Consider the following 27,948-nt stretch of genomic DNA (forward strand, 5'->3'; position numbering starts at 1 on the left):
AGAAGCTGACATTGTCCCTGATATGGCATTCAGAATCAAGGGGTTCTGGGACCACCCGCCAAGATTCCTGTGGCCCGGATGTCAGTGGAATGGCGAGGATCAGTAGGTCTTATGAAGGTTGGGGTAATGAAGGAACAGACAGTTCCAGTGTTATTGGGCCGGGATTTGTTGGTTGGCCAGTACTCTATCAATGCTGTAACCCGCAGCCAAACCCTCAGAGGAAAGTGGGGGGTGGAAGGCAACTTTAGGGAAGCCACCTCACAACCAGCCAGGGAGGGGGAAATAGCCCAGGTTACTGAGGACGAAGAGAGGTCAGTCACCCAGGAGGGGGAGGACCAGCCTGTCTCAAGCCCTGGAGGAGCGTGTTCCCAAGGGGAAAAGGGGTGTAGCTTTCCCCAAGTGCAGCAAGAGGCTGTAGATGTTTCTAGCGAGGAAAGGAACCTGTTTAGCGTAAAGGATGTGCATGCTGAAGAGACAGAGGTGGAGAGTGGAGATTTCACAGGAGGTTCTGAGAGCAGCAAGGCTAATGTGGGCTCAGAGGAGCACATAGCTGAAGGCTTGGGGGAATGGGAGTGGCTCCAGAAGGAGGTCCTGAGTGACCTTAGGTGGGAACCGGTTCACCAAGTAGCTGTGGATCAGGAAGTGGGATTTTCTGAGACTCTCAGAACAGGTTGTCTTGAAGCAGGGCAGACACGAGTCCGGGGAAGCTGTGGGACCTTCCAGGCAGGAGGGGAGTCAGTTGGGTAGTGCTGAAAAACCAACCGAGGGGACTGAGAACCCAAGCCAAACCTTGCTGAGGATTCTGGAAACAGTGGGACTAGGGGTGGCTTGAAGGAACAGATGATAGAAAGTCGGGGGGAGCCAGAAATGTTCCTGTCTGAGGTTCAAAGTGACCCTAGGCTGGAACCACTGTGTGAGGTGGCAAGGGACCAGAAAGTGGAGTTCTCAGAAGCTGAGACAGGGGATAGGGTGATGGTTTTCCTGCCACTTCATACTGGTGAACGGAAAGTGGAATGGGAGGGACCCCATGTGATTGTGGATGACCTGGACGATGCTACTTATGTGGTGGCTATGGAGAAGACTGGAAAGACAGTTAAAGTGATGCAGGTGAATATACCACAGCCATTCTCTGCGAGGTCCATGGTGTTGCATATAAGTAGGAAGGAAGGAGACAAAAAGAAGCTGGAACAGCAATTGTTTGGAGCACCAGAGGTGGTTTTCTGGGAGGTCAGAGTGGACAGAGGGAACATTCCACCAATGAGGGATAAAGAAGAAGCAACTGTGTGGGAACTGGGCAGTTTCCAACCTCATATGTGGGGCCAGGAATTTCCTCCTTTGATGGACCACTCATCCCAGCAACAGCAGCAACTGAGGGAAAGCACCAAATTGCAGAGGTGGTCCTGGAGGATTCAGAAGTACAATATGAAGATCGAGCACATTGCTGGACAATGCTGGACAATGTGATAGCAGACTTTCTGTCCAGAAAGGATGGTGACGCTTAAGGTGTCAGCCTTCATGTATTGGAGAAATACCTGAATGATTGGGCGTTTTCGCACTCACCTTCAGCCGGCGCGACCCCCCTCTTCACCGCGCAGGATCTGCGCGGATTTCACACTAAACGCCGCGGAGCAGCCGAAAGAACCGGAAACTCCCGGCGCAAAAGCCACTCAAACGGAAACCGCCAAAAAGCAGTTTCCGTTTGAGCGGCTTTTGCGCAGGGAGCTTCCAGCTCTTCTGGCTGCTCCGCAGCATTTAGTGCGAAATCCGCGCAGATCCTGCGCGGTGAAGAGGGGCTTCGCGCCGGCTGAAGGTGAGTGCGAAAACGACCTTTGTGTAATATTTTGGTTAATGGGTTTCTCCTTGTCTGGTTGGATTCGGCTACGGGGTCACCTCTGTAGGAGGCAAACCCTCCGGCTCAGAATTTAAGGAGGGGGACGTGTGGAGAAACACCATCTTGATTAATGTTGGTGCTTGGTTGGAGGGGAACATGAAACTACTAGGCAGGCTGGGCGGCCTAGCCTTCCATTCACTCCACCCCCTCCCTTCTGGAGTTAAACCAGCAACCTAGGGGGAAAGCCTCCTAGAGGGGCAGGAAGTTCTTTAGCCTTCCCCGCATTCCCTCCTCCCTTCTGGCGTTAAACCAGCAACTCTAGGGGGAAAGCCTCCTAGAGGGGCAGGAAGTTCTTTTGTGTTATTTATTTATTTTTATTTTTATTTTTTGACGTTGCTTTCACGTTTTCACAGCAGACTTTTTTATTAGAAAAGGAATTAACACACAAAAAGTGAAAACACATTGACACACAAGAAATGGACATAGAACAAGCACAAATACCATCAACATTATCAAAATTACAAACACAAAACATTCAAGAACACATCAATGCGCAATATATTGAAAAAAAACAGAGCATTCATGACACTTCAATGCGCAGTACATTCAAAACACAATAATAAATCTAACAACTATACAACCACCCACTCAAACACACTAGGAGATGGAGAGGGTTTGCAAAGCAAAGGGAAAATATTGTTACTCCATGCCAAAACCTTTACTTTTAACCCATTTATAAATAGGGTCCCATTCCTCCTGACATTTTTGGACATTACCATCTCTTAATCTTGTGGACATTAAATCAGATTCTGCGGCGTCCAACAGCTTGTTAATAAATTCATCTCTGTTAGGAATTCTGTCAATCTTCCAATACTTGGCATAAAGTATTCTGGCGGTAGTTCTTTTGTGTTATTTAGTGGAGGTAGGCGGGAAAAAGGGAGTCCGCAGCTGGCGCTGGAGGAGAAAGGTTGGTAGCCTGGGCTCCTGCCTGTGGGGGTGGCCCCAAGGCAGTCATTCACAAGGTAGGGCCAGTTTACACCAGGGATGAGCAGATGCGTTTAGATCCACCTTTATTTGTCCTCTTGTTGCTATTCAGGTGCTGTGCTAAACTTTTACATGTAACTGTTTTTTTTTATTATTTTCTTTCTCTTCTTATTAAACATTTATTTCTATTTTGAATGCTGGCAGTCAAACTCTGTACCACATAGATCCCGACCACTTAGACCACGCTGCTTCATGAAGGGGGCCCCGGGTAAGGGGGAAGGCATGCCGTTGGGTAAGGTGCCAATCCTCCAGGGGTTCCCCGAAGAAGTGCTGTGGTCTCTGTGATACCCAAGTACTGGGTGGCAGAGGACCTTGAGGCCTGGCCTCATAGCTGGAGAGGGGGATTGGGAGTCCTGTTCCTCTCAATCTCAACCCCTAGAATGAGCAGGTGGTGGCAGTGAACCCAAGTGGCCAGAGGAGACATAGCTCCCTCCAGGAGTTGGCGACTCAATAGGGAGTTGACAGGACCGGGTCTGAAGGCAGAATCGGGCCGGTTCCTTCACACTCTGTGTCACATAAGAACATAAGAGAAGCCATGTTGGATCAGGCCAGTGACCCCTCCAGTCCAACACTCTGTGTCTCATAAGAACATAAGAGAAGCCATGTTGGATCAGGCCAGTGGCCCCTCCAGTCCAACAGTCTGTGTCACATAAGAACATAAGAGAAGCCATGTTAGATCAGGCCAGTGGCCCCTCCAGTCCAACACTCTGTGTCACATAAGAACATAAGAGAAGCCATGTTGGATCAGGCCAGTGGCCCCTCCAGTCCAACACTCTGTGTCACATAAGAACATAAGAGAAGCCATATTGGATCAGGCCAGTGGCCCCTCCAGTCCAACACTCTGTGTCTCATAAGAACATAAGAGAAGCCATGTTGGATCAGGCCAGTGGCCCCTCCAGTCCAACACTCTGTGTCACATAAGAGAAGCCATGTGGGATCAGGCCAGTGGCCCCTCCAGTCCAACACTCTGTGTCACATAAGAACATAAGAGAAGCCATGTGGGATCAGGCCAGTGGCCCCTCCAGTCCAACACTCTGTGTCTCATAAGAACATAAGAGAAGCCATGTTGGATCAGGCCAGTGGCCCCTCCAGTCCAACAGTCTGTGTCACATAAGAACATAAGAGAAGCCATGTTGGATCAGGCCAGTGGCCCCTCCAGTCCAACACTCTGTGTCACATAAGAACATAAGAGAAGCCATGTTGGATCAGGCCAGTGGCCCCTCCAGTCCAACACTCTTGTGTCTCATAAGAACATAAGAGAAGCCATGTTGGATCAGGCCAGTGGCCCCTCCAGTCCAATACTCTGTGTCACATAAGAACATAAGAGAAGCCATGTTGGATCAGGCCAGTGGCTCCTCCAGTCCAACACTCTGTGTCTCATAAGAACATAAGAGAAGCCCTGTTGGATCAGGCCAGTGTCCCATCCAGTCCAACACTCGGTGTCTAATAAGAACATAAGAGAAGCCATGTTGGATCAGGCCAGTGGCCTCTCCAGTCCAACACTCTGTGTCACATAAGAACATAAGAGAAGCCATGTAGGATCAGGCCAGTGGTCCATCCAGTCCAACCCTCTGTGTCACATAAGAAAAGCCCTGTTGGATCAGGCCTAGGGTTGCCAAGTCCAATTCAATAAATATCTGGGGACTTTGGGGGTGGAGCCAGGTGCGATAAGCAGAATTGAACTACAAGGGAGTTCTGGCCATCACATTTAAAGGGACAGCACACCTTTTAAAATGCCTTCCTTCCATAGAAAATAATGAAGGATAGGGGCACCTTTTGGGGCTCGCAGAATTGTACCCCTGGTCCAATACTTTTGAAACTTGGGGGGCATTTTGGGAAGAGGCACTAGATGCTATACTGAAAATTTGGCACCTCTACCTAAAAAAAATTGTCCCCCCAGAGCCCCCGATACCCGCGGATCAATTCCCCATCATTCCTTATGGGAATTGTTCATGGAGGTGCATAATGGCTGTGGTGGTGGGGCTTCCCCCGCCGGCCAGCTGGCTGGGGGAGGGGGGAAGCCTGTAAAACAGGGGGATCCCCCTCTGGGACCTGGGGATTGGGAAGCCTAATCAGGCCAGTGGCCCATCCAGTCCAACACTCTGTGTCACATAAGAACATAAGAGAAGCCATGTTGGATCAGGCCAGTGGCCCATCCAGTCCAACACTCTGTGTCACATAAGAACATAAGAGAAGCCATGTTGGATCAGGCCAGTGGCCCATCCAGTCCAACACTCTGTGTCACATAAGAACATAAGAGAAGCCATGTTGGATCAGGCCAGTGGCCCCTCCAGTCCAACACTCTGTGTCACAGAAGAACATAAGAGAAGCCATGTTGGATCAGGCCAGTGGCCCATGCAGTCCAACACTCTGTGTCACAGAAGAACATAACAGAAGCCATGTTGTATCAGGCCAATGGCCCCTCCAGTCCAACACTCTGTGTCACATAAGAACATAACAGAAGCCATGTTGTATCAGGCCAATGGCCCCTCCAGTCCAACACTCTGTGTCACATAAGAACATAAGAGAAGCCATGTTGGATCAGGCCAATGGCCCATCCAGTCCAACACTCTGTGTCACATAAGAACATAAGACAAGCCATGTTGGATCAGGCCAATGGCCCCTCCAGTCCAACACTCCGTGTCACATAAGAACATAAGAGAAGCCCTGTTGGATCAGGCCAGTGGCCCCTCCAGTCCAACACTCCGTGTCACATAAGAACATAAGAGAAGCCATGTTGGATCAGGCCAGTGGCCCATCCAGTCCAACACTCTGTGTCACAGAAGAACATAAGAGAAGCCACGTTGGATCAGGCCAGTGGCCCATCCAGTCCAACACTCTGTGTCACAGAAGAACATAAGAGAAGCCCTGTTGGATCAGGCCAGTGGCCCATTTAGGGGGAGGTCTTTGTGCGTTTCCTGCCTTGTTTAGGGGGTGGACTAGATGACCCTGGATGTCCCTTCCAACTCTATGATTCTATGACTGTTAAGAGCGGTTCCTCAGTGGAACAGGCTTCCTCCGTGGGAGGTGGTGGGCTCTGCTTCCTTGGAGGTTTTTAAACAGAGGCTAGATGGCCACCTGACAGCAATGAGGATCCTGTGAACTTAGGGGGAGGTGTTTCTGAGTTTCCTGCATTGTTCAGGGGGTTGGACTAGATGACCCTGGAGGTCCCTTCCAACTCTAGGATTCTAAGTTTCCACAGGCTTCCTCGGGAGGTGGTTGGCTCTCCTTCCTTGGAGGGTTTTAAGCAGAGGCTGGATGGCCACCTGACAGCAATGAGGATACTGTGGATTTAGGGGGAGGTCTTTGTGCGTTTCCTGCCTTGTTTAGGGGGTTGGACTAGATGACCCTGGAGGTCCCTTCCAACTCTATGAATCTGTGATTTTTAAGAGCGGTTCCTCAGTGGAATAGGCTTCCTCCGTGGTAGGTGGTGGGCTCTCCTTCCTTGGAGGTTTTTAAGCAGAGGCTAGATGGCCACCTGACAGCAATGAGGATCCTGTGAACTTAGGGGGAGGTGTTTGTGAGTTTCCTGCATTGTGCAGGGGGCTGGACTAGATGACCCTGGAGGTCCCTTCCAACTCTATGATTCTATGAATCGGTCTCCATAGGGAATAATGGAGCAGCAGACATTTCCCTTCCCCCCCCACTTTCTGATGAGCCTGAAGGGGGGGGGTTGGGCTCCAAACTGGGGGATCCCCTGCCCCCGCCTGGGATTTGGCAACCCTAACCCAGGGGGTGCTCCTAAGTTCAGCCCACCACCGTCCTCGGATGGATTAGATTGGATGGGACAGGGTGTTCCTCTTTGGCTGGCAGCAGCCCTTCACCCACTCACTCATTTTTTTTCAACATTTCGTATTTGGTCACCAAATTTCTGTCAAACATATTTTCCTTTAGTAAACAATGTGGGTTTTCTTTTAGTCAAGATCCCTCTAATCACAGGAGCTCCCAAAAGGTAATAAAGAAGAAAGTTTTAGATTTATACCCTGCCGTTCTCTTGGAGTCTCCTAAAAGCTTACAATCTCCATGCCTCCCCACAAATGTCACCCTGAGAGGTAGGTGGGGCTGAGAGAGCTCTCAGAGAACTGCTCTTGGGAGAACAGCTCTGAGAGAACTAAGACTCAAGGGCAGACTACCAGCTGCATGCGGAGAAGTGAGAGAAAGAAAGTCAAAGACGATCTTTTAGGCTGAAAATATGTCTGGCTAAAGGGCATCCACAGAGCTTCATTAGCTTAACGAAACATTGACTGAAGAGGGACATGACAGAGGTTTACAATATTATGTACGAGATAGAGAAGGTAGAGAAAGAAGGACGTTTCTTCCTTTCTCAAGAGAACTCGTGGACATTCAATAAAATTGCTGAGCAGTTGGGTTAGAACTTATAAAAGTCCTTCTTCACCCAAAGGGTGATTAACATGTGGAATTCATTGCCACAGGAGGTGGCAGCGGCTGCAAGCATAGCCAGCTTCAAGAGGGGATTCGATAAGCATATGGAGCAGAGGTCCGTCAGTGGCTATTAGCCACAGCATATTGTTGGACCTCTCTGTCTACAGCAGTGATGCTCTGTATTCTTGGTGCTTGTGGGGGGGGGGGGCAGAGTGGGACGGCTTCTACTGTCCTGGCCCCACTAATGGACCTCCTGATGGAGCCTGGTTTGGTTTTTTTTGGCACAGTGTTCCACTGGATTAGCCATTGGCCTAATCCAACATGGCTTCTCTTATGCTCTTACTTTTTTTATATTCTTACCATGGATTTGAACCCAGACCCACCAAGTCTAAACCCAACACTCTTCAACTGACCGACCTCATAAATAGGGGAGAACTGGGTTGGTCTCATTCATTCACGAATATCAGTCATGCCCATAGTGTGGGTTTCAAGCATCTGCAAGAGAATTCTTCTTCTTGTGTGCGTGTCTGCACCTGGAGATTAGGGCGACCTACAGTGACTGACCCCTACTAGGGGCCTAGAGGATATTCACAGAAGTGGCTGAATAAAGCCTGCCCCTTCTCTCCCGACTGCAGATATTTCCTGGAGGTCTCCCATCCACGTACTTGCCAGAGTTGACTCCTGCTTAGCTTCCGAGATCTGACGATCAGGCTTGCCTCCTGGGCTATCCAGGTCAGGACAGGTTTACTTTCAACAACCTGCAAAAGGACTGAAAAAAGACATGCCACACCAACCTTTCACACATTTATTGAAGCTTAACTCATAAAAACTTCCAGAAACCATAGCAAACAAAAAGTCTGATTTACATGAAACAAATAATCATCTCTTTAAGGAGCTATGACCCGTAAATGAGTTTTGTTTTCTCCTGCTCATAATGTAACACTTAATCATGCCAGCTATCTGGAGGGGGTAAACATTTCTTTAACACCATGTGGGATAGTGGGATGTACTTGAGGGCTTCAAATATGGCTCAAGCTCCTTCAATAGCCTATTTTAACATGTCTGCCTGCTGAGGGCCAAAATTCTGTGTAGATTCATGTTTTTGAGAAGTCTTAATGAACTAAGACGATCTGTGATTTCTAATTCTCTGGATTCTTAGATGCTGTCAAAGACCGCCATGCTGAATCTCTTTCCATACTCTGAGCATTCAAAAAGTTTCTCCCCTTTGTGGGTTCTCTGATGGCTTTAATAATGCTACTATGACTAACTCTCTTTCCACATACTGGGCATTCAAAAGGTTTCTTCCCTGTGTGGGTTCTCTGATGCCTTTGAAGATCGCCACTCTGACTGAATTGCTTTCCACAATCTGACTGTTCAAAAGGCTTCTCCCCTGTGTGGGTTCTCCGATGGCTTTGAAGACTGCCACTCTGACATAATCTCCTTCCACACTCTGAGCGTTCAAAAGATTTCTCCCCTGTGTGGGTTCTCTGATGCTTTTGAAGATTGCCACTATGACGGAATCTCTTTCCACAATCTGAGCGTTCAAAAGGCTTCTCCCCTGTGTGGGTTCTCTGATGGCTTTGAAGATGGCCACTGTGACTGAATCTCTGAGCATGCAAAAGGTTTCTCAGCTGTGTCGGTTCTCTGATGCTTTTGAAGATCGCCACTGTGACTGAAGCTCTTTGCACACTGAGCATTCAAAAGGTTTCTCCCGTGTGGGTTCTCTGATGCCTTTGAAGACTGCCACTCTGACTGAATCTCTTTCTGCACTCTAAGCATTCAAAAGGCTTCTCCCCTGTGTGCGTTCTCTGCTGCCTTTGAAGATTGCCATGGTCGCTGAATCTCTTTGCACACTCTGAGCATTCAAAAGGCTTCTCCCCTGTGTGGGTTCTCTGATGCTATTGAAGATCTCCACTTCTCCCGTGTGTGGGTTCTCTGACGGCTTTTAAGACTGGCACTGTGACTGAACCTCTTTGCACACTCTGAGCATTCAAAAGGTTTCTCCCCTGTGTGGGTTCTCTGATGCCTTTGATGACTGGCACTGTGACTGAATCTTTTTCTGCGCTCTGAGCATTCAAAAGGCTTCTCCCCTGTGTGCGTTCTCTGATGCCTTTGAAGAATACTACTGTGAGTAAATCTCTTTTTACACTCTGAGCATTCAAAAGGCTTCTCCCCTGTGTGGGTTCTCTGATGGCTTTGAAGAGCGCTACTGTTACTGAATCTCCTTCCACACTCTGAGCGTTCAAAAGGTTTCTCGCCTGTGTGGGTTCTCTGATGCTTTTGAAGATCGCCACTCTGACGGAATCTCTTTCCACAATCTGAGCGTTCAAAAGGCTTCTCCCCTGTGTGGGTTCTCTGATGGCTTTGAAGATGGCCACTGTGACTGAATCTCTGAGCATGCAAAAGGTTTCTCACCTGTGTCGGTTCTCTGATGCTTTTGAAGATCGCAACTGTGACTAAAGCTCTTTGCACACTCTGAGCAATCAAAAGGTTTGTCCCGTGTGGGTTCTCTGATGCCTTTTAAGACTGCTACTCTGACTGAATTTCTTTCTGCACTCTAAGCATTCAAAAGGCTTCTCCCCTGTGTGGGTTCTCTGATGGCTTTGAAGAATACTACTGTGAGTGAATCTCTTTTTACACTCTGAGCATTCATAAGGCTTATCCCCTGAGTGCGTTCTCTGATGCTTTTTAAGATGGCCACTGCAATTGAATCTCTTTCCACACTCTGTGCATTCAAAAGGCTTCTCCCCTGTGTGGGTTCTCTGATGCTTTTTAAGATCGCCACTGTGACTGAATCTCTTTCCACACTCTGTGCATTCAAAAGGCTTCTCCCCTGTGTGGGTTCTCTGATGGCTTTGAAGATGGCCACTGTGACTGAATCTCTTTGCACACTCTGAGCATTCAAAAGGTTTCTCCCCTGTGTGGGTTCTCTGATGCCTTTGAAGAATACTACTTTGAGTGAATCTCTTTCTGCACTCTAAGCATTCAAAAGGCTTCTCCCCTGTGTGGGTTCTCTGATGGCTTTGAAGATGGCCACTGCGACTGAATCTCTTTGCACACTCTGAGCATTCAAAAGGTTTCTCCCCTGTGTGGGTTCTCTGATGCCTTTGAAGATCGCCATTGAGTCGGAATCTTTTTCTGCACTCTAAGCATTCAAAAGGCTTCTCCCCTGTGTGGGTTCTCTGATGCCTTTGAAAAATACTACTCTGAGTGAATCTCTTTTTACACTCTGAGCATTCAAAAGGCTTCTCCCCTGTATGGGTTCTCTGATGGCTTTGAAGAGCGCTACTTTTACTGAATCTCTTTGAACACTCTGAGCATTCAAAAGGTTTCTCCCCTGTGTGGGTTCTTTGATGCCTTTGAAGAGCACTGTTACTGAATCTCTTTGCACACTCTGAGCATTCAAAAGGCTTCTCCCCTGTGTGGGTTCTCTGATAGCTTTGAAGATTGCCACTCCGACTGAATCTCTTTCCACACTCTGAGCATTCAAAAGGCTTCTCCCCTGTGTGGGTTCTCTGATGGCTTTGAAGATTGCCACTGTCACTGAATCTCTTTCCACACTCTGAGCATTCAAAAGGCTTCTCCCCTGTGTGGGTTCTCTGATGCTTTTGAAGATCGCCACTGTTTCTGAATCTCTTTGCACACTCTGAGCATTCAAAAGGCTTCTCCCCTGTGTGGGTTCTCTGATGCCTTTGAAGATTGCCACTGTCACTGAATCTCTTTCCACACTCTGAGCATTCAAAAGGCTTCTCCCCTGTGTGGGTTCTCTGATGCTTTTGAAGATCGCCACTGTTTCTGAATCTCTTTGCACACTCTGAGCATTCAAAAGGCTTCTCCCCTGTGTGGGTTCTCTGATGCCTTTGAAGATTGAAACTCCGACTGAATCTTTTTCTGCACTCTAAGCATTCAAAAGGTTTCTCCCCTGTGTGGGTTCTCTGATGCTTTTGAAGATTGCTAGTGTGAGTGAATCTCTTTTTACACACTGAGCATTCAAAAGGTTTCTTGCCTGTGTTGCTTTTTCTATGTTCTTGAAGATGGCCAAAGCGTTTCTCGCCTCTGTGGGTTCTTTGGTGTACAAGGAGCTCTGATCTACTTTTGAAATACTTTCGACATTGAATGGATGTACTTGCCTTCATTATTCTCTGATTTGGAATATGTACAATACGCCATCTTACATCTCTTTTCTCAACCATGTGCCTGACTTTCATTCTCTTAGGTCTGCCTCGACTCCTGATGTTTTCTCTCAGGTCTTCATTCTTAACTCCTTCTGCCAACTGCTGATCAAGTTCATCACCCTCTTCCTTCTTCTGATCATCCTCTGCTGGAATAAAGAAATCCCATTAATGCCTGAGGGGGCAGGTAAGATCCCAAAGCACCCACGTGACTTCAGGAAGAAAGGATTGACGGCCCTTTCACCTCCTCCAGCTTTCCTGGACATAACCCACCCCCCAACATACCTAGGATATATTATATTTAAGGATCCCTCATCCCCTCAAGAGCCACAGCTCTTGCTCAGAAGGAACTCCTGACCCTCCAAATCCCAGTTTCCAAAAGGCCTCTTTACCCAGCAGGCTGTAGGACTGTACCAAGCCAACCGTTTCTCAGAAGTGAATCAGAGATTTCCATGGCTATTCCTTGCCTGTTCTCTTGACATAACTGTGAAGGGTACTCACCGTCAGTCACCTCCTTTGGGAAGGAAACATGTTCTTGGGATCCTGAGAAACTCTCCAGCCTTTCTTCAGATGCGAGACTCTTGTCTTTCTCCACCAATGTCTCTCTTACACTTCGGTCTTCCTTTGCACACACACACAGATAAAGAGAGAAAGAGAGATCATTCTTATATGGGGAAGGAAAGAAACTCAAGAGTAAAAATTCTTCTGGGAGGATGGAACCGTGGTCGAGATCATAGCCCATAATCCCAACTGGAACAAGTGGGACGGATCTCTGAGGCAAAGCACCCCACTTCGCCGCAAGGCGTAGCGGGATTCTTAAGCGACCTGGTCTGCCTTGCAGGTGTTAATGATTTGACTCTCCCGGCAGGTAACATCCTTATCTCTTTCAAGGCCAGACTCAAGACTCTGATTATTGGTTAACTGTGAGATTAATCCCGCTGTGTAATCAGGATGGAGGGGGAAGGGGAATGGTGCTACCAGCCTCTGGAAGATTCCGTCTTGGAGGACCCTTGATTGGCTCATTTGAGCCACCTGATCCTAGAGGGGTGGAAAGTATAAGACCAGAGAGAGGCCATGCAGACTTTATGCTCATGCCATGCTGGTGCACTTGAACATAAGAACATAAGAGAAGCCATGTTGGATCAGGCCAACGGCCCATCAAGTCCAACACTATGTGTCACACAGTGGCAAAAAATTTTATATACACACATACACTGTGGCTAATAGCCACTGATGGACCTGTGCTCCATATTTTTATCTAAACCCCTCTTGAAGGTGCCTATACTTGTGGCCGCCACCACCTCCTGTGGCAGTGAATTCCACATGTTAATCACCCTTTGGGTGAAGAAGTACTTCCTTTTATCCGTTTTAACCTGTCTGCTCAGCAATTTCATCGAATGCCCACGAGTTCTTGTATTGTGAGAAAGGGAGAAAAGTACTTCTTTCTCTACTTTCTCCATCCCATGCATTATCTTGTAAACCTCTATCATGTCACCCCGCAGTCGACGTTTCTCCAAGCTAAAGAGTCCCAAGTGTTTCAACCTTTCTTCATAGGGAAAGTGCTCCAGCCCTTTAATCATTCTAGTTGCCCTTCTCTGCACCTTCTCTAAAGCTATAATATCCTTTTTGAGGTGCGGCGACCAGAACTGCACACAGTACTCCAAATGAGACCGCACCATCGATTTATACAGGGGCATTATGATACTGGCTGATTTGTTTTCAATTCCCTTCCTAATAATTCCCAGCATGGCGTTGGCCTTTTTTATTGCAAACGCACACTGTCTTGACATTTTCAGTGAGTTATCTACCACGACCCCAAGATCTCTCTCTTGGTCAGTCTCTGCCAGTTCACACCCCATCAACTTGTATTTATAGGTGGGATTCTTGGCCCCAATGTGCATTACTTTGCACTTGGCCACATTGAACCGCATCTGCCACATTGACGCCCACTCACCCAGCCTCAAGAGATCCCTTTGGAGTTCCTCACAATCCTCTCTGGTTCTCACCACCCAAGTGTCATCCGCAAACTTGGCCACTTCACTGCTCACTCCCAACTCTAAATCATTTATGAACAAGTTAAAGAGCATGGGACCCAGTACCGAGCCCTGCGGCACCCCACTGCTTACTGTCCTCCACTGCGAAGACTGCCCATTTATACTCACTCTCTGCTTCCTATTACTCAGTCAGTTTTTGATCCACAAGAGGACCTGTCCTTTTACTCCATGACTCTCAAGCTTTCTAAGGAGCCTTTGATGAGGAACTTTATCAAAAGCTTTCTGAAACAACATCTATCGGGTCTCCTTTGTCCACATGTTTATTCACCCCCTCAAAGAAATGTAACAGGTTAGTGAGGCAAGATCTTCCCTTGCAGAACCCATGCTGAGTCTTCCTCAATAACCCGTGTTCATCAATGTGCCTACTCATTCTGTCCTTGATAATGGTTTCTACCAACTTTCCCAGTATTGAAGTCAGACTGACTGGCCTGTAATTTCCCGGATCTCCTCTGGAACCCTTTTTAAAGATGGGGGTGACATTTGCTACCTTCCAGTCCTTAGGAACGGAGGCAGATTTCAATGAAAGATTACAGATTTTTGTTAGAAGATCCACAAGTTCAACTTTGAGTTCTTTCAGAACTCTCGGATGTATGCCATCCGGACCTGGTGACTTATTAGTTTTTAATCTGTCTATCAGTTGTAGGACCTCCTCTTTTGTCACCTCAATCTGACTCAGGTCTTTCAACACCCCTTCCAAAATTAGTGGTTCTGGGGCAGGCAAAAAGTTCTCGTCTTCCACAGTGAAGATGGAGGCAAAAAATTCATTTAGCTTATCAGCCATTTCTTTATCCTCCTTCAGTAATCCTTTTACCCCATGGTCATCCAAGGGCCCCACTACCTCCCTGGCTGGTTTCCTACTTCTAATATATTTGAAGAAATTTTTATTGTTGGTCTTTATGTTTTTTGCAATAGGCTCCTCATAGTCCCTTTTTGCCTGCCTGATCACAATCTTGCATTTGATTTGCCACAGCCTGTGTTCCCTTTTACTAATCTCACTTGGACTGGTTTTCCACCGCTTAAAGGAGTCCTTCTTACCTTTTACAGCTCCCATTACTTTGTTTGTTAACCATGCAGGCCTTTCCTTATGCCTGTTTGTGCCTTTCCTAACTTGTGGTATGTATTTTATCTGAGATTCTAGGATTATAGTTTTAAATAGTGTCCAAGCTTCCCCAAGGGTTTGGACCATATGTACCTTTCCTTTCAGTTTCCTCCTCACATGCCTCCTCATCTCAGTGTATTTACCCCTTTTAAAGTTAAACGTAGTTGTGGTGGTCTTTTTGGATTCTGTTTGGATTTTTTACATTCTGTATAAATCTTTATAAAGTTTTAAAAGTCCCTGCTTGACTTGTGTCCACTCTCCTTGTGAACCGACTGAACTGGGTGCTATTCCGGTACAAAGACTAGTAACCCAGGGGGACCCAGGCTTGGGTTCTTAACGGGATCATTTCCTGATCTCAGTTCAAGGGGATGTTTATAATCCCATCGCGGGGAGTAGAGGGGGTGTTGTAAATTTTAGTGAGAGAGAAATGAGGATCTGGCCCCTCCCAGAATCTTTCCGAGCGTTCTGTCATGGGCCAGCCTGAGCTTTCCACAAAGTCCCCTAGGAAAGAGGACTCCTCAGGAGAAAGGAAGCCACACATGGCTGGCTCTGAGTCTGCAGAAGCCAGCAAACAGGCTGGTGAGCTGCAGGCTGCCCAACACTCACTACCAACAGCTGATCCAGAGCCACCCCCCAGCTCTGGGATTTGTGTGAGCACCTGGACATGTCTGGCTTGCCGGACTGCAGCTACTACATACCAGTCTCTAATCCCCACCTTTGCCTCTGGCCTCTGACCAGGACAATTTCTCTGGCTTGGGCAAAGGCCACAACACTGGGCAAGGAGCTGGAAAGTCCTCAAAATGATGTACTGCTGTTCAAGTTCTAACTTTGGCACTGGTGGAAGATCTTCCTTACTCAGAGAGATGACGCTCCAATAGTTCTCCCGCATGACTTCCCTGTAGAGAGTTCTCTGGCCTGGATCCAGCAGGGCCCATTCTGCTGGAGTGAAACACACAGACACCTCCTCAAAGGAAAAGGGACGCTGAAAGAACAAGCAGATTTAGTTCTCAGAGACTGCACACTGGAAGGGACTGGTCTAAAGGGTAAAGGATGTATGGCTTGACTTGGGGACAGCCTCTCTCTCCTGGAGCTTTGTAGAAACTGCAGGAGCAAAAGCCACCCCAAGGCTGTTCCCTGTTTATTTCCCCTACCTGGACTGTTTCCACACCCCCAAACACATGAGGACTCAACAGCATCTCTCCGCTACCTGTGGAGGAAGGAGAAAGAAGAAACAAGGAAGGGTGTCCATCGTGACTTCCTATTCCATTGGCTGGTTTGCTCCCCTCTTCACACACTTCCTTCCCAGGAGGCTGAAACATTGCCCTGCGTACACACAACACATTCTTTTACTCAATTCTGGGAGAGGCAGAAGAGAAGTACGCATGAGCTTCAGGGGTGACAAAGGCCACCAACATATTTCAGGCTTCTGTGAGCCTTGAAATGTGACCTATGAACTCTGGAGTTCAAATGTCACAGCATCCCTGCTGGATCAGACCAAAAGCCCAGGAATCCCGTTCTCCTGCTGGCTGGGCCTTCAGGTCAGGTCTAGTGGTGGGAAAAGGGACTGGAAATGACATCACATGACATGTCACCATCACATTCAGCCAAAAACCAGACATCACTTGAGCATTTCTGGAGAAGCCAGGGTAATATCAGCGTCAAGCTAAGGCCTCCCCCCAATCTCCTGGGGTGCCAGACCATAGCCTCTCATTCCTACCTCAGCATCCTATTCCCCGCAGGGCCTGCCCAGTGCCCCATAAGCCTGGGCGCAGAAGCCACATTTCCCCATGATTACTGGCCCCTAGGAACTGGCTTACAGCGCTCAGTGCTGCCCCAAGAGGCAGAGGCTCCCTGTGCCCACCAGGTGGAATAGCTCTGCCCAGGTCTGTCTGCCTTTTCTTTTCTTTCTTGAGCCACCCTGACTTCCTTTTACGGAAGGAAGGTGAGATATGAGAATTTCAATGAATGGGAGGAATGTACCATCTCTATAATTGTGTCCAATCCTCTTCAAGAAGAATCAAAGGTCGTAGGCATTGAGTGCTGTATGTTATGTGAAGAAGTATTTAATTCTTTTCCTGTCCTGAACTCTCTACCCATCCCGTTCACAGGGCGCCCCAACCGCATGCAGGAAAATGGGTCCTTACCACAGGAGAGGGCATCTTGGGCACCCTCCTTGGTGTGCGCCCTCTGCTCTCGCTCCAGGGAAGCTTCTTCCGCCTCGGGGAATGCTGCGTCTCTCTCCGCGGATGGTCCCCACACCTGGAACAGCAGCCAGGGAGAACGGAAAGAGATGGAATGGAAGAGAGTGAGGAATGTTTCCCGCCCCACTCCCATACTCAGCTATATAGAATACAGGAAAATGCACGCCTCATACAATTCAACACCTTATATCACAGTGGACTTTATATGTTTTATACAACAGTAAGTATGAAACTAGCAGACTTCGGAGGATGGTAGAAGACAGGAGGGCCTGGCATGACTTTGTCCATGGGGTCGCAAAGAGTCGGACTCGACTGCGACCGAACAACAACAACAACAAATATGAAACTATATGCAATGACTCCATCAATACAAAACGTTCAAGTCTTTAGTCTCCAGAAGTAGGTTACTCAGTCCATATCTCGTTAAACAAGTCCATTCTAAAATACAAAAGTCCTTCAAACAGAGTGCTCAAGGAATTATTTAACGAGACAAAAAACTCTGGGAGACAATGAAACTCTTAGAAAGACGCTGAAGTCTCTTGCTCCTGGGGTCCTTTGCCCAACGATCGTTTCCACCAGAAGTGAGGTCATTTTCAAGATTTCCTCCTCACCGAGAATTCGTACGGAACGGTAAAGTCTTCCACAGTTCCAAAAGTGGCCACTTTGACCTACAATTTATGCATCTGACAAGCCCAAGCTGCTCTTGAACGTTTTGTATTAACAGAGTAATTGCATATAGCTACAGATTTACGGTTCTACAAAACATACAAAGTTCACTGTGATATATGATACTGAATTGTATGAGGAGTGCATTTCCCTGTCTTTTCTATAGCTGTGACTGTTTTAACACAGGAGCCCATTTTTGATGTTGTTTGCCGTCACTGGACTCTGCACCCTTCCAGCCGCACCTGGTGAGATATCCGGGGGGATAAGAAATTCCCTAGCAGAAGAGGCTGCCGAAGGAGGCTGTTCATTTCCCATACAGAGGATTAACACTTGGGGAAATAGAACAATTTATATCTTGCTGGAGTCCAGTAAGCATTATATCTTTCAAAAGAAGAAACCACGTGGACAAATATCTCTCAGGGGAACTTCAGGATCAGGTCAGGGAATGTGATTTGAGTGGGACATACCTGGAGGGAACCCCCTCACCTGCTCTGCCGGCCTCTCCTCCTCGGCCTGACTCAGCAGGAAGCCTTCAGCCAAGGCCACCGCCTGGCAGCTGCTCTCTGGCCCACATTCTCTGACCCAGCGTTGCACTTCCAGGGGCAGGATGGCGAGGAACTGCTCCAGGACCACCACGTCCAGGATTTCCTTTTTGGAGCGCCTCTCTGGCCTCAGCCAGTGGTTGCTGAGTTGATGGAGCTGGCTGCAAACCTCTCGGGGCCCATCCGCCTCTCGGTAGAGGAACTGCCGGAAGCGTTGGCAATGCACGTCTGAGATAGGCATGACCTGGAAAGACATAACTGGCACAGTGTTTTCCTGTAATTCAGCAGCACCACTCCCAACTTGGGTGCAACGGGGGCCTCTGCTCGATATCGTGCCACCTCCAAGTTCTCCTGGGTGCTGCTCTTCCATCTCCTTCACCTGCTCTTGGGTCACCTCTAACTGGGTAAAGGTACCTTGAGTGACTCGGCTATGAAGACCGACTTCTTTCTAAAGGGAAGGAGAGACAGAGTCTGTAAGGTTATCACGAGGAAAGCATCTGAGAATCACCTTGGCAGGTCAGCTCAAGAGGGTTTGCTGTGGCTTGCAGACCATATCGTTTCATATCATTTTGCTATATTACATACCAAGCGATTTTAGATATACCTCCATGGTTCTTTGGGAAAGTTGGCCATCTCTGTTTGGCTCTAAGAAAGTTAAAAGCTTAGACACTCCTTACATTGGTTCAGTCTGGCAAGGGGCTAATTCTTAAGGGGAGCTGGACCCCAAAACAACCACAGGGACTGGTGACCTCTTAACCACTGTATGTATCACTTCAATACACATAAAGTGTTAGGTAAGAAGAACAACACCTCCAAAAACAATGGAGGTCCCTTTCTGAACTGTGGGATTCACTTGATTAGATCCTGGATTTTGAGGAGCCTGAAAACCACTCCACATGGCTTTCATCACTACTAGAAGAACATAAGAGAAGCCATGTTGGATCAGGCCAATGGCCCATCCAGTCCAACACTCTGTGTCTCATAAGAACATAAGAGAAGCCATGTTGGATCAGGCCAGTGGCACATCTAGTCCAACATAAGAACATAAGAGAAGCCATGTTGGATCAGGCCAATGGCCCCTCCAATGCAACACTCTGTGTCACATAAGAGAAGCCCTGTTGGATCAGGCCAATGGCCCATCCAGTCCAACACTCTGTGTTACACAGTAGCCAAAAAAAGCAGGAACCATCAGTGGGACCAGGACACTAGAAGCCCTCCCACTGTGCCCCCTCCACCACAATTACCAAGGATACAGAGCATCACTGCCCCAGACACAGAGTTCCAACAATACTCTCTGGCTAATAGCCACTGATGGACCTCTGCTCCATGTTTATCCAATCTCGAGGCTGCCTATGCTTGTAGCCGCCACCACCTCCTGTGGCAATGAATTCCATGTGTAAGACACGCTTTGGTGAAGAAGTACTTCCTTTTATCAGTTCTAAACCTACTGCTCAGCAATTTCATTGAATGCCCACATTGTGAGAGAGGGAGAAAAGTACTTCTTTCTCTACCCTCTCTATCCCATGTGTAATCTTGTAAACAACTATCATATCACCCCTCAATCGATGTTTCTCCAAGCTAAAGAACCCCAAGCGTTTTAACCTTTCTTCATAGGGAAAGTGTTCCAACCTTGTAATAATCCTAGTTGCCCTTTTCTGCACTTTTTCCAATGCTATAATATCTCTTTTGAGGTGCGGTGACCAGAACTGCACACAGTATTCCAAATGAGACCGCACTATCTATTTATACAGAGGCATTATGATACTGGCTGATTTGTTTTCAATTCCCTTCCTAATAATTTCCAACATGGGGTTGGCCTTTTTTATTGCAAACGCACACTGTCTTGACATTTTCAGTGAGTTATCTACCACGACCCCAAGATCTCTCTCTTGGTCAGTCTCTGCCAGTTCACACCCCATCAACTTGTATTTGTAGGTGGGATTCGTGGCCCCAATGTGCATTACTTTGCACTTGGCCACATTGAACCGCATCTGCCATGTTGATGCCCACTCACCCATCCTCAACAGATCCCTTTGGAGTTCCTCACAATCCTCTCTGATTCTCACCAACCTGAACAATTTAGTGTCATCCGCAAACTTGGCCACTTCACTGCTCACTCCCAACTCTTACAATCCTCTCTGGTTCTCACCACCCGGAACAATTTAGTGTCATCTTCAAACTTGGGCACTTCACTGCTTACTCCCAACTCCAAATCATTAATGATTTGGCAGTGAGGACCCTGTGAATTGTGGGGGAGGTCTTTCTGAGTCTCCTGCCTTGTGCAGGGGGTTAGACTATATGACTCTGGAGGTCCCTTCGAACTCTAGGATTCTATCATTCTATGTTTCCACAGGCTTCCTCCTTGGGAGGTGGGGGGCTCTCCTTCCTTGGAGGTTTTTAAGCAGAGGCTGGATGGCCCTCTGACAGCAATGAAGATCCTATGAATTTTGGGGGGAGGTGTTTGGGAGTCTCCTGCCTTGTGCAGGGGGTTGGACTAGATGACCCCGGAAGTCCCTTCCAACTCTAGGATTCTGATTCCAAGTAGGCGGCTGCCTGGGGCGCCACCTGGCCGCAGGGCAGCCACACAAAGCCTTGCCCGCCTACCTGAAGGAAGCCCCACACATCAGCTCTGCTCAGCCGCGCCCCGCAGCCCTTACCTCCGATTCACCGCTGCCTGCGCCTGCCTGCCTCGCTTTCCCAGCAGCCAACAGTGCTCGGCGTCCCCCCCTGCTGTCGTCATCCCGCAGAGCTGGCTGCTGATTGGTTGGGAGTGGAGCGCCCCCTGGTGTCGTCATCGTAAGGAGCCGCTGTCTGGTGATTGGGAGAGCAGGAAGCAGCATGTTTCAAGGAGGAATCCGCCAGGCTCCCTCTGCTCCTGGGACTAGCCTTGGGATAGAATCCCTTCTTTTCCCTTCCCACTTTGGACTCCACAGGCTTCCTTGGGAGGTGGTGGGCTCTCCTTCCTTGGAGGTTTTTCAACAGAGGCTAGATGGCCACCTGACAGCAATGAAGATCCTGTGAATTTAGGGGGAGGTGTTTGTGTGTTTCCTGCATTGTGCAGGGGGTTGGACTAGATGACCCTGGAGGTCCCTTCCAACTCTAGGATTCTATGAATCGGTCTCCATAGGGAATAATGGAGCAGCAGACATTTCCCTCCCCCCCCCCCACTTTCTGATGAGCCTGAAGGGGGGTGGGTTGGGCTCCAAACTGGGGGATCCCCTGCCCCCGCCTGGGGTTTGGCAACTCTAACCCGGGGAGTGCTCCTAAGTTCAGCCCACCACCATCCTCGGATGCATTGGATTGGATGGGACAGGGTGTTTCTCTTCGGCTGGCAGCAGCCCTTCTCCCCCTCACTCAGCTCCTCTGAGAAGACTGAAGTCCTTCCCCCCCTGCAACAGGGCCTTATATGCTCTCTCACATGGCCCCGCCCCCAGGATGGTGATTGGGCTTTCCTTTTCCTCCACTCTCACCCCAGTCCAATCACAGGGCATAGAGGTTGCCTGGGAAACGCAGGCCTCTTGCAAACTTTATACCAGGCCTCAGAGGCCTTCTGGAGGGTTGTAGGCCTCACTGAATCTTTCACCTTTCGGGTTGTCTAAATCTCCAGTTGGGGGCAGGAGATTCCCTGGTTTGGAGGCCCTCCCCTCCTTCAGGGTTAGCAGAAAGCGGGGGGGGGGGGGGGCACTCCATTATTCTCTATGGAGACTGATTCCCATAGGGTATAAAGGAGAATCCATCTGGGGTTTGGGGAGGGGTCCTGTTTTTTGAAGTAGAGGCACCAGATTTTCAGCATAGCTGCATTTCCTCAAAAGCCCCCCTCCCTCCAAGTTTCAAAAAGATTGGACCAGGGGGGCCAATTCCGTGGGGGTCCAATTCCGTGAGCTCCCAAAGAAGGTGCCCCTCTCCTTCATAATTCTAAACGGAGGGGAGGCATTTAAAAGGAACACGGTCCCTTGAAACGTGAGGGCCAGATCTTCCTTTGGAGTTCAGTTGTGCTGGCCACACCCTTGCTCCTGGCTCCACCCCCAAAGTCCCCAGATATTTCCTGAGTTCTGATATTCATGTCTTGCAGCTCTCAAACATCTTACATTTATTCTATGTGGCTCTTACATTAAGCAAGTTTGGCCACCCCTGCTATGCATGGTAGGACAGAACACAGTCCCTAATAATTTTCCCAAGTTTACCTTGTGAATCATTTATTAGAGTGTGACTCTATTGCCTGCATAGAAAAAGCCATCTGGAATAATTCAGCTTTACAGTCTGCAGACCTCCCAAATGCCCGATTGTTAACTGCTATACGCTTCCTAGCAGAACAGACTTTGAGTCCAGTGGCAACAGAGTTTTATTCAGGGTAACCTAGCTTGTTACTCCTGTTTATCTGTTAAAACAGGTTTGGACGATCTCCTTAAGTTTACAGAATCATAGAAGTGGCTGCAGAGCCAATCTAGTCCAACCCCCTACTCAATGCAGGGTCAACCTAGAGCAGGGAAGGCCAAACTGTGGCTCAGGAGCCCCCTTGCGGCTCTTTCACACACATCGTGTGGCTCTTGAAGACCCCATCATTGACTGGCTCGGAGAAGGCATTTGTCTATAGAAATCACTTCTCCAAGACAAGCCAGCTGGCAGCTTGGACAGTGCTTTTAAAATGAAAGTTGCTTTCTTTCCCCCCTCCCCCTATCTGTTGGCCTTCCTTCCTTCCTTGGGGCTCTCAAACATCTGATGTTTATTCAGTTTGGCTCTTATGTTAAGCCGGTTTGGCCACCCCTGGCCTAGAGCATCGCTGACCTGTGTTTGTCCAGCCGCTGCTTGAAGATTGCCAGCGAGGGGGAACGCACCGCCTCCCTTGGGAGCTGATTCCACCACTGAACAACTCTTCCTGTAAAAAAACTTGTTCCTAATATCCAGCTCTGTACCTTCCCATCCTTAATTTAAACCCATGATTATGAGTCCTCTTCTCCGCTGCCAGGAAAAACAGCTCCCTGCCCTCCTCTAGGGGACAGCCCTTCAGAGACTTCAAGAGAGCCATCCTGTCCCCCCTGAAGCTTCCCAAGTCCCTCAGCCTTTCCTCCTAGGAAAATATGGAGAAAATAGAGGTTTTGCTCTGAAGCTCCTGTACGATTGAGCAAGCCATGCAAAGCAAGCTGTGATGCAGAAGGGAGAAAGACAGAGGGAGAAGGAAACAGAAGACAGCCAGTTGCTTGGGGGCCTGATAGGAGCCCTCCTAGGGCCTGATTCGGCCCCCGTGCCGCATGTTTGACACCCCTGGCATAGAGGGAGTATTGCTTGTGAACTGGATGAGAGATGTGTTGGATTTTTATATATATGATGTTTCTATATGACTGTTCTTATTGAAGGGCCCGTATTTCTCTAATAAAAAGGGACGGTTGGTCGACGGATGAACTTATTTGGGAAAACACATTTGGTACTAATTAGCGGCTGGCCAGATAAACTTATCGGTAAAAGTATGTGTGGAGTCAACATCTTGTTATGTGACTGCATAGTTGCACAAAAATGCTGTAAACAAGTTTGTTCCCAAAACATCTGAAGATGATAAAGTAAACTTTGATAATGGTGTCCTCAACACATGGAGTACTAATGAGGATCTGGGAAAACAAGTCTATTAATCTCATTGCGGAAGAGGACTTTGACAATGCCCTTGTATGGAGCTCCAATGCGTCCGGCGTGGAGAAATATTGTTAAACAGCCTGAATTCTATAGAATAATATTATGGATGTTCTATACCCTATTGGGAAGAGATGAGATTGATAGGTGGCCGAAATGATCTCCTATAGGGGGTTCCTATAACAATTATCCCAATACCGTAGTGAAATGCAGAAAGGAGGGGGAATGAGAGAGAGATTGCCAAAAGAGGAGAGCCTGTCAGGAATTCAGGCATGGACACAGAGAAGAGAATTTTTTTTAATGGAATTGTTAGACTTTCCTAGTAGGCTAGGGAACTATAGTGGATCTAATGGTTAGAAAATAATGCAGGGCAAGTATAGTGGCTATACAGAATCTTTGTGGGCTTTATATAGCTCTCTCCATATACACACATACATAGCCTTTCCATTTTCTATATATATATATATATATTTACATATGGGCAATATTTCTGGTCTCATATATGTTAATGTGATTGTATGCTTTATTATAGGTATTAAGGTATTGATCAGGATGGGTGAGATAGGGTTCCCAAGCTTTCGTGATAAAGTCTTTGGTCACAGATGGGGATTTTTCCCTTTGGGGTTCAGTGGCCTATCTGGTACTAATTAGCAGAAGTATTTGGCAACAATAGGTGGTTTTCTTAATGTAACGGGTTTTTTGGGGCTTTCCAGCCAAAAGATGACAGAATCTGGCTTTCTGGTTTTTGATTGGAAAGAAGGAAGGGGTAGACATTGTGGAGAAAGGTATAACTTAGGAGGAGATCAAAGGGGTTGGTCAGTTAGCTAATTAACAGTGAGTTTAAGGGAAGCCTCCTGGGAAGTAAGACCCCTCCACACTTAAGACCATAAGAGAAGCCATGTTAGATCAGGCCAATGGCCCATCCAGTCCAACACTCTGTGTCACACAGTGGCAATTTTTTTATATATATATACACACACACTGTGGCTAATAGGCACTGATGGACCTCTGCTCCATATTTTTATCTAAACCCCTCTTGAAGGTGGCTATGCTTGTGGCCGCCACCACCTCCTGTGGCAGTGAATTCCATATGTTAATCACCCTTTGGGTGAAGAAGTACTTCCTTTTATCCGTTTTAACCTGTCTGCTCAGCAATTTCATCGAATGCCCACGAGTTTTTGTATTGTGAGAAAGGGAGAAAAGTACTTCTTTCTCTACTTTCTCCATTTCATGCATTATCTTGTAAACCTCTATCATGTCACCCCACAATCGACGTTTCTCCAAGCTAAAGAGTCCCAAGCGTTTCAACTTTTCCTCATAGGGAAAGTGTTCCAACCCTTTAATCATTCTAGTTGCCCTTTTCTGGACTTTCTCCAATGCTATAATATCCTTTTTGAGGTGTGGCGACCAGAACTGCACACAGTACTCCAAATGAGACCGCACCATCGATTTATAGAGGGGCATTATGATACTGGCTGATTTGTTATCAATTCCCTTCCTAATAATCCCAGCATGGCGTTGGCCTTTTTTATTGCAAACGCACACTGTCTTGACATTTTCAGTGAGTTATCTACCACGACCCCAAGATCTCTCTCTTGGTCAGTCTCTGCCAGTTCACACCCCATCAACTTGTATTTGCAGGTGGGATTCTTGGCCCCAATGTGCATTACTTTGCACTTGGCCACACTAAACCGCATCTGCCACGTTGACGCCCACTCACCCAGCCTCAACAGATCCCTTTGGAGTTCCTCACAATCCTCTCTGGTTCTCACCACCCTGAACAATTTAGTGTCATCCGCAAACTTGGCCACTTCACTGCTCACTCCCAACTCTAAATCATTTATGAACAAGTTAAAAAGCATGGGACCCAGTACCGAGCCCTGCGGCACCCCACTGCTTACCGTCCTCCACTGCGAAGACTGCCCATTTATACTCACTCTCTGCTTCCTATTACTCAGCCAGTTTCTGATCCACAAGAGGACCTGTCCTTTTACTCCATGACTCTCAAGCTTTCTAAGGAGCCTTTGATGAGGAACTTTATCAAAAGCTTTCTGGAAGTCAAGGTAAACAACATCTATCGGGACTCCTTTGTCCACATGTTTGTTCACCCCCTCAAAGAAATGTAACAGGTTAGTGAGGCAAGATCTTCCCTTCTGCATAGACAACCACCTGAAGCCATAGGAGAGGCGACAATGAAATGCTTTTTGCTATCTATACAATGGCTTTGCTTTTACTAAATGTAATAGGCTAAGGAACCTCAGCACACGAAAGACTATAGCCATGTAACTAAGAAACGATGTAATCATTTAACCTTGGACCCATGGGTCATGTAACCATACACCCATGAGCCCATGTAGCTTTGTAATCATGTAACCTTGGGATTATACATATGTCCCTGGTCTTGTCAGAATACTGCAGTAATTAAGGTTTAAATAAATTCTCAATATCTGTCAGAACCTGAGAGTCTGGTGTCTTTGTCCCTGAGGGGTGTTCTTCCCAGAGTATCTGAATAAAGATCCCCTTTTTTTATATAGGTGTCAGACATTGTAACTCATACTTAATCATACCATAGATAGATATGTTCCCTTACCCTAACTAACGCCATTTTGTATGCTGTTACTAACCCTGAGAATAAAAAACTGCAGTTCAAATAGAAAAGGACAGCTGCTAACCGCAAGGGAGGAATTCCTCACTTGGCACCAACAAACGCCTTGAGCCTTTGAAGCTGGTATGCCCCAAGGTAACCAGCGGGATTCCTTCCTTGGGAAAGAGATAAGAGAGTATGGGAACAGGCAACTGTCTCTCGAGGTGTGAGAATGGTTTTATTGTTTTGCTTTCATATAGTCTACAAAATACCAGGCACAGCCTTGGAATGTATCAAACAATCTACTATCCCAGACCACTAGTTCTCAAATAAATGGATTAATTTTGAAACAAAACGGTTCATTTTCATTTGAAGTTCCAAAGTCTGACAACAGGGGTAGAACCCTGTATACTTTATCTGTTAACAAGGGTTGGCCAATGTTAGCTCTCCAGATGTTTTTTGCCTACAACTCCCATCAGCCGCAGCCATTGGCCATGCTGGCTGGGGCTGATGGGAGTTGTAGGCAAAAAACATCTGGAGAGCTACCGTTGGCCACCCCTGCGGTATACTATTGGCAGCCAGTGCAGTTCCCGCAGTCCCGGCTGAACGTGCTCCCACCTGGGGAGCCCCAATAACAGCCGGGCGGCTGCATTCTGCACTAGCTGTAGCTTCTGGGTTCGGCACAAGGGCAGCCCCATGTAGAGGGCATTACAGTAGTCCAGCCTCAAGGTGACCGTTGCATGGTTGGGCGCCCGAGTCCTGGCTTGTGTCACCCATGAGTCTAGTTTGACTCTAGCTGGCATCCACGGAGCAATTCCTGTCCTTTTCCTGGTAAAGCTGACTCCTTCCTTCTTTTCAAGCCCCTCCAAGTGCTTCTATATTTCTATCAGTCACCTGGTATATTTCTCTAGATTAGAGTCTGGTGGCATCTCAGAGACCAGCAAGGGGTTGGGGGTAGGAGCTTCCCAGAGTCAAAACTCCCTGCATTGGACAGCTTTTCTGTCACGGTCTAAGGCCCTTATATCCTACATACACAGGGTATTGACCTTGTGCATTCGCCGTCTTTAGCCACCTAACTAAATCCCCCCACATCTTTCGAGGGCAATTTGGCAAATGGAACAAGCATTTGAATTTCATCAGGACCCCCTCCCCAATCTCTGGGGCACTTCTGCCCTCCCCAATGCCGTAAAGATCCACCTGAAATCCCAGTGGGCAAAGTTGGAAGTTTTCAGTTCTGTTGGATTTCAGTGTGTGGATGACTGGACCAATCCAGCTTCCTCCCCTCTTTCATGGCAACTGGACAAAAAGGGGATAGGAGACCAGCCAGGAGAGGAATTTATCTTTTCTAGGAAGGGAACGATCCCTCTTCCTCTTACTCTCTCCAAGAGCCAGGCTGCATCCTTCTGGTGGCAGGAATCAGATGTGGGCGTCTAATCTGACTCATTGTCACACTTGGGACAGGTGGCACTTACCCTAAATGCACTTTCTTTGGCTCTGGAGAACTCTGATGAGGTAGAGTGTCTTCGTCATTCTGTTTTCACCGCTGGCAATGTCAAGGGGTCCGCTTAGCACCTTCCTCTGGATCCATGTCCATTTCCACTGGCCACCAAAACCAGTAGGCGTCCTGCTCCCTTCAGCGATCGGGAATTGAAAGGAACAGACCTGAGCCCTTTCTAGGTGCCTTCCACCTTCCATGTGTCTGGCAAAGAGTCCCGTTGGTTGGACGCCTGAGTCCTGGCTTGTGTCACCT

At 47.8% G+C, this 27,948-nt stretch overlaps 1 protein-coding gene across 1 annotated transcript in view; it reads right to left on the reverse strand.

The window, feature by feature from the left end:
• The window catches only part of LOC132586796 (zinc finger protein 135-like), a 34,229-nt gene extending 13,528 nt beyond the window's left edge, over positions 1–20,701 (reverse strand). Inside the window, exons 1-7 of the mRNA XM_060258945.1 lie at positions 20,597–20,701; positions 17,937–18,440; positions 16,728–16,842; positions 15,735–15,790; positions 15,439–15,565; positions 11,932–12,048; positions 9,876–11,576 (exon numbers count right to left, since the gene is read on the reverse strand). Coding sequence (XP_060114928.1) covers positions 9,876–11,576; positions 11,932–12,048; positions 15,439–15,565; positions 15,735–15,790; positions 16,728–16,842; positions 17,937–18,362 — 2,542 coding nt within the window. The 5' untranslated portion in view covers positions 18,363–18,440; positions 20,597–20,701. The remainder of the gene's footprint in view (positions 1–9,875; positions 11,577–11,931; positions 12,049–15,438; positions 15,566–15,734; positions 15,791–16,727; positions 16,843–17,936; positions 18,441–20,596) is intronic.
• Between the last annotated feature and the right edge of the window lie 7,247 nt (positions 20,702–27,948).

Source organism: Heteronotia binoei, chromosome 1, assembly GCF_032191835.1.
Source record: "Heteronotia binoei isolate CCM8104 ecotype False Entrance Well chromosome 1, APGP_CSIRO_Hbin_v1, whole genome shotgun sequence".
NCBI classification, from domain to species: domain Eukaryota; kingdom Metazoa; phylum Chordata; class Lepidosauria; order Squamata; family Gekkonidae; genus Heteronotia; species Heteronotia binoei.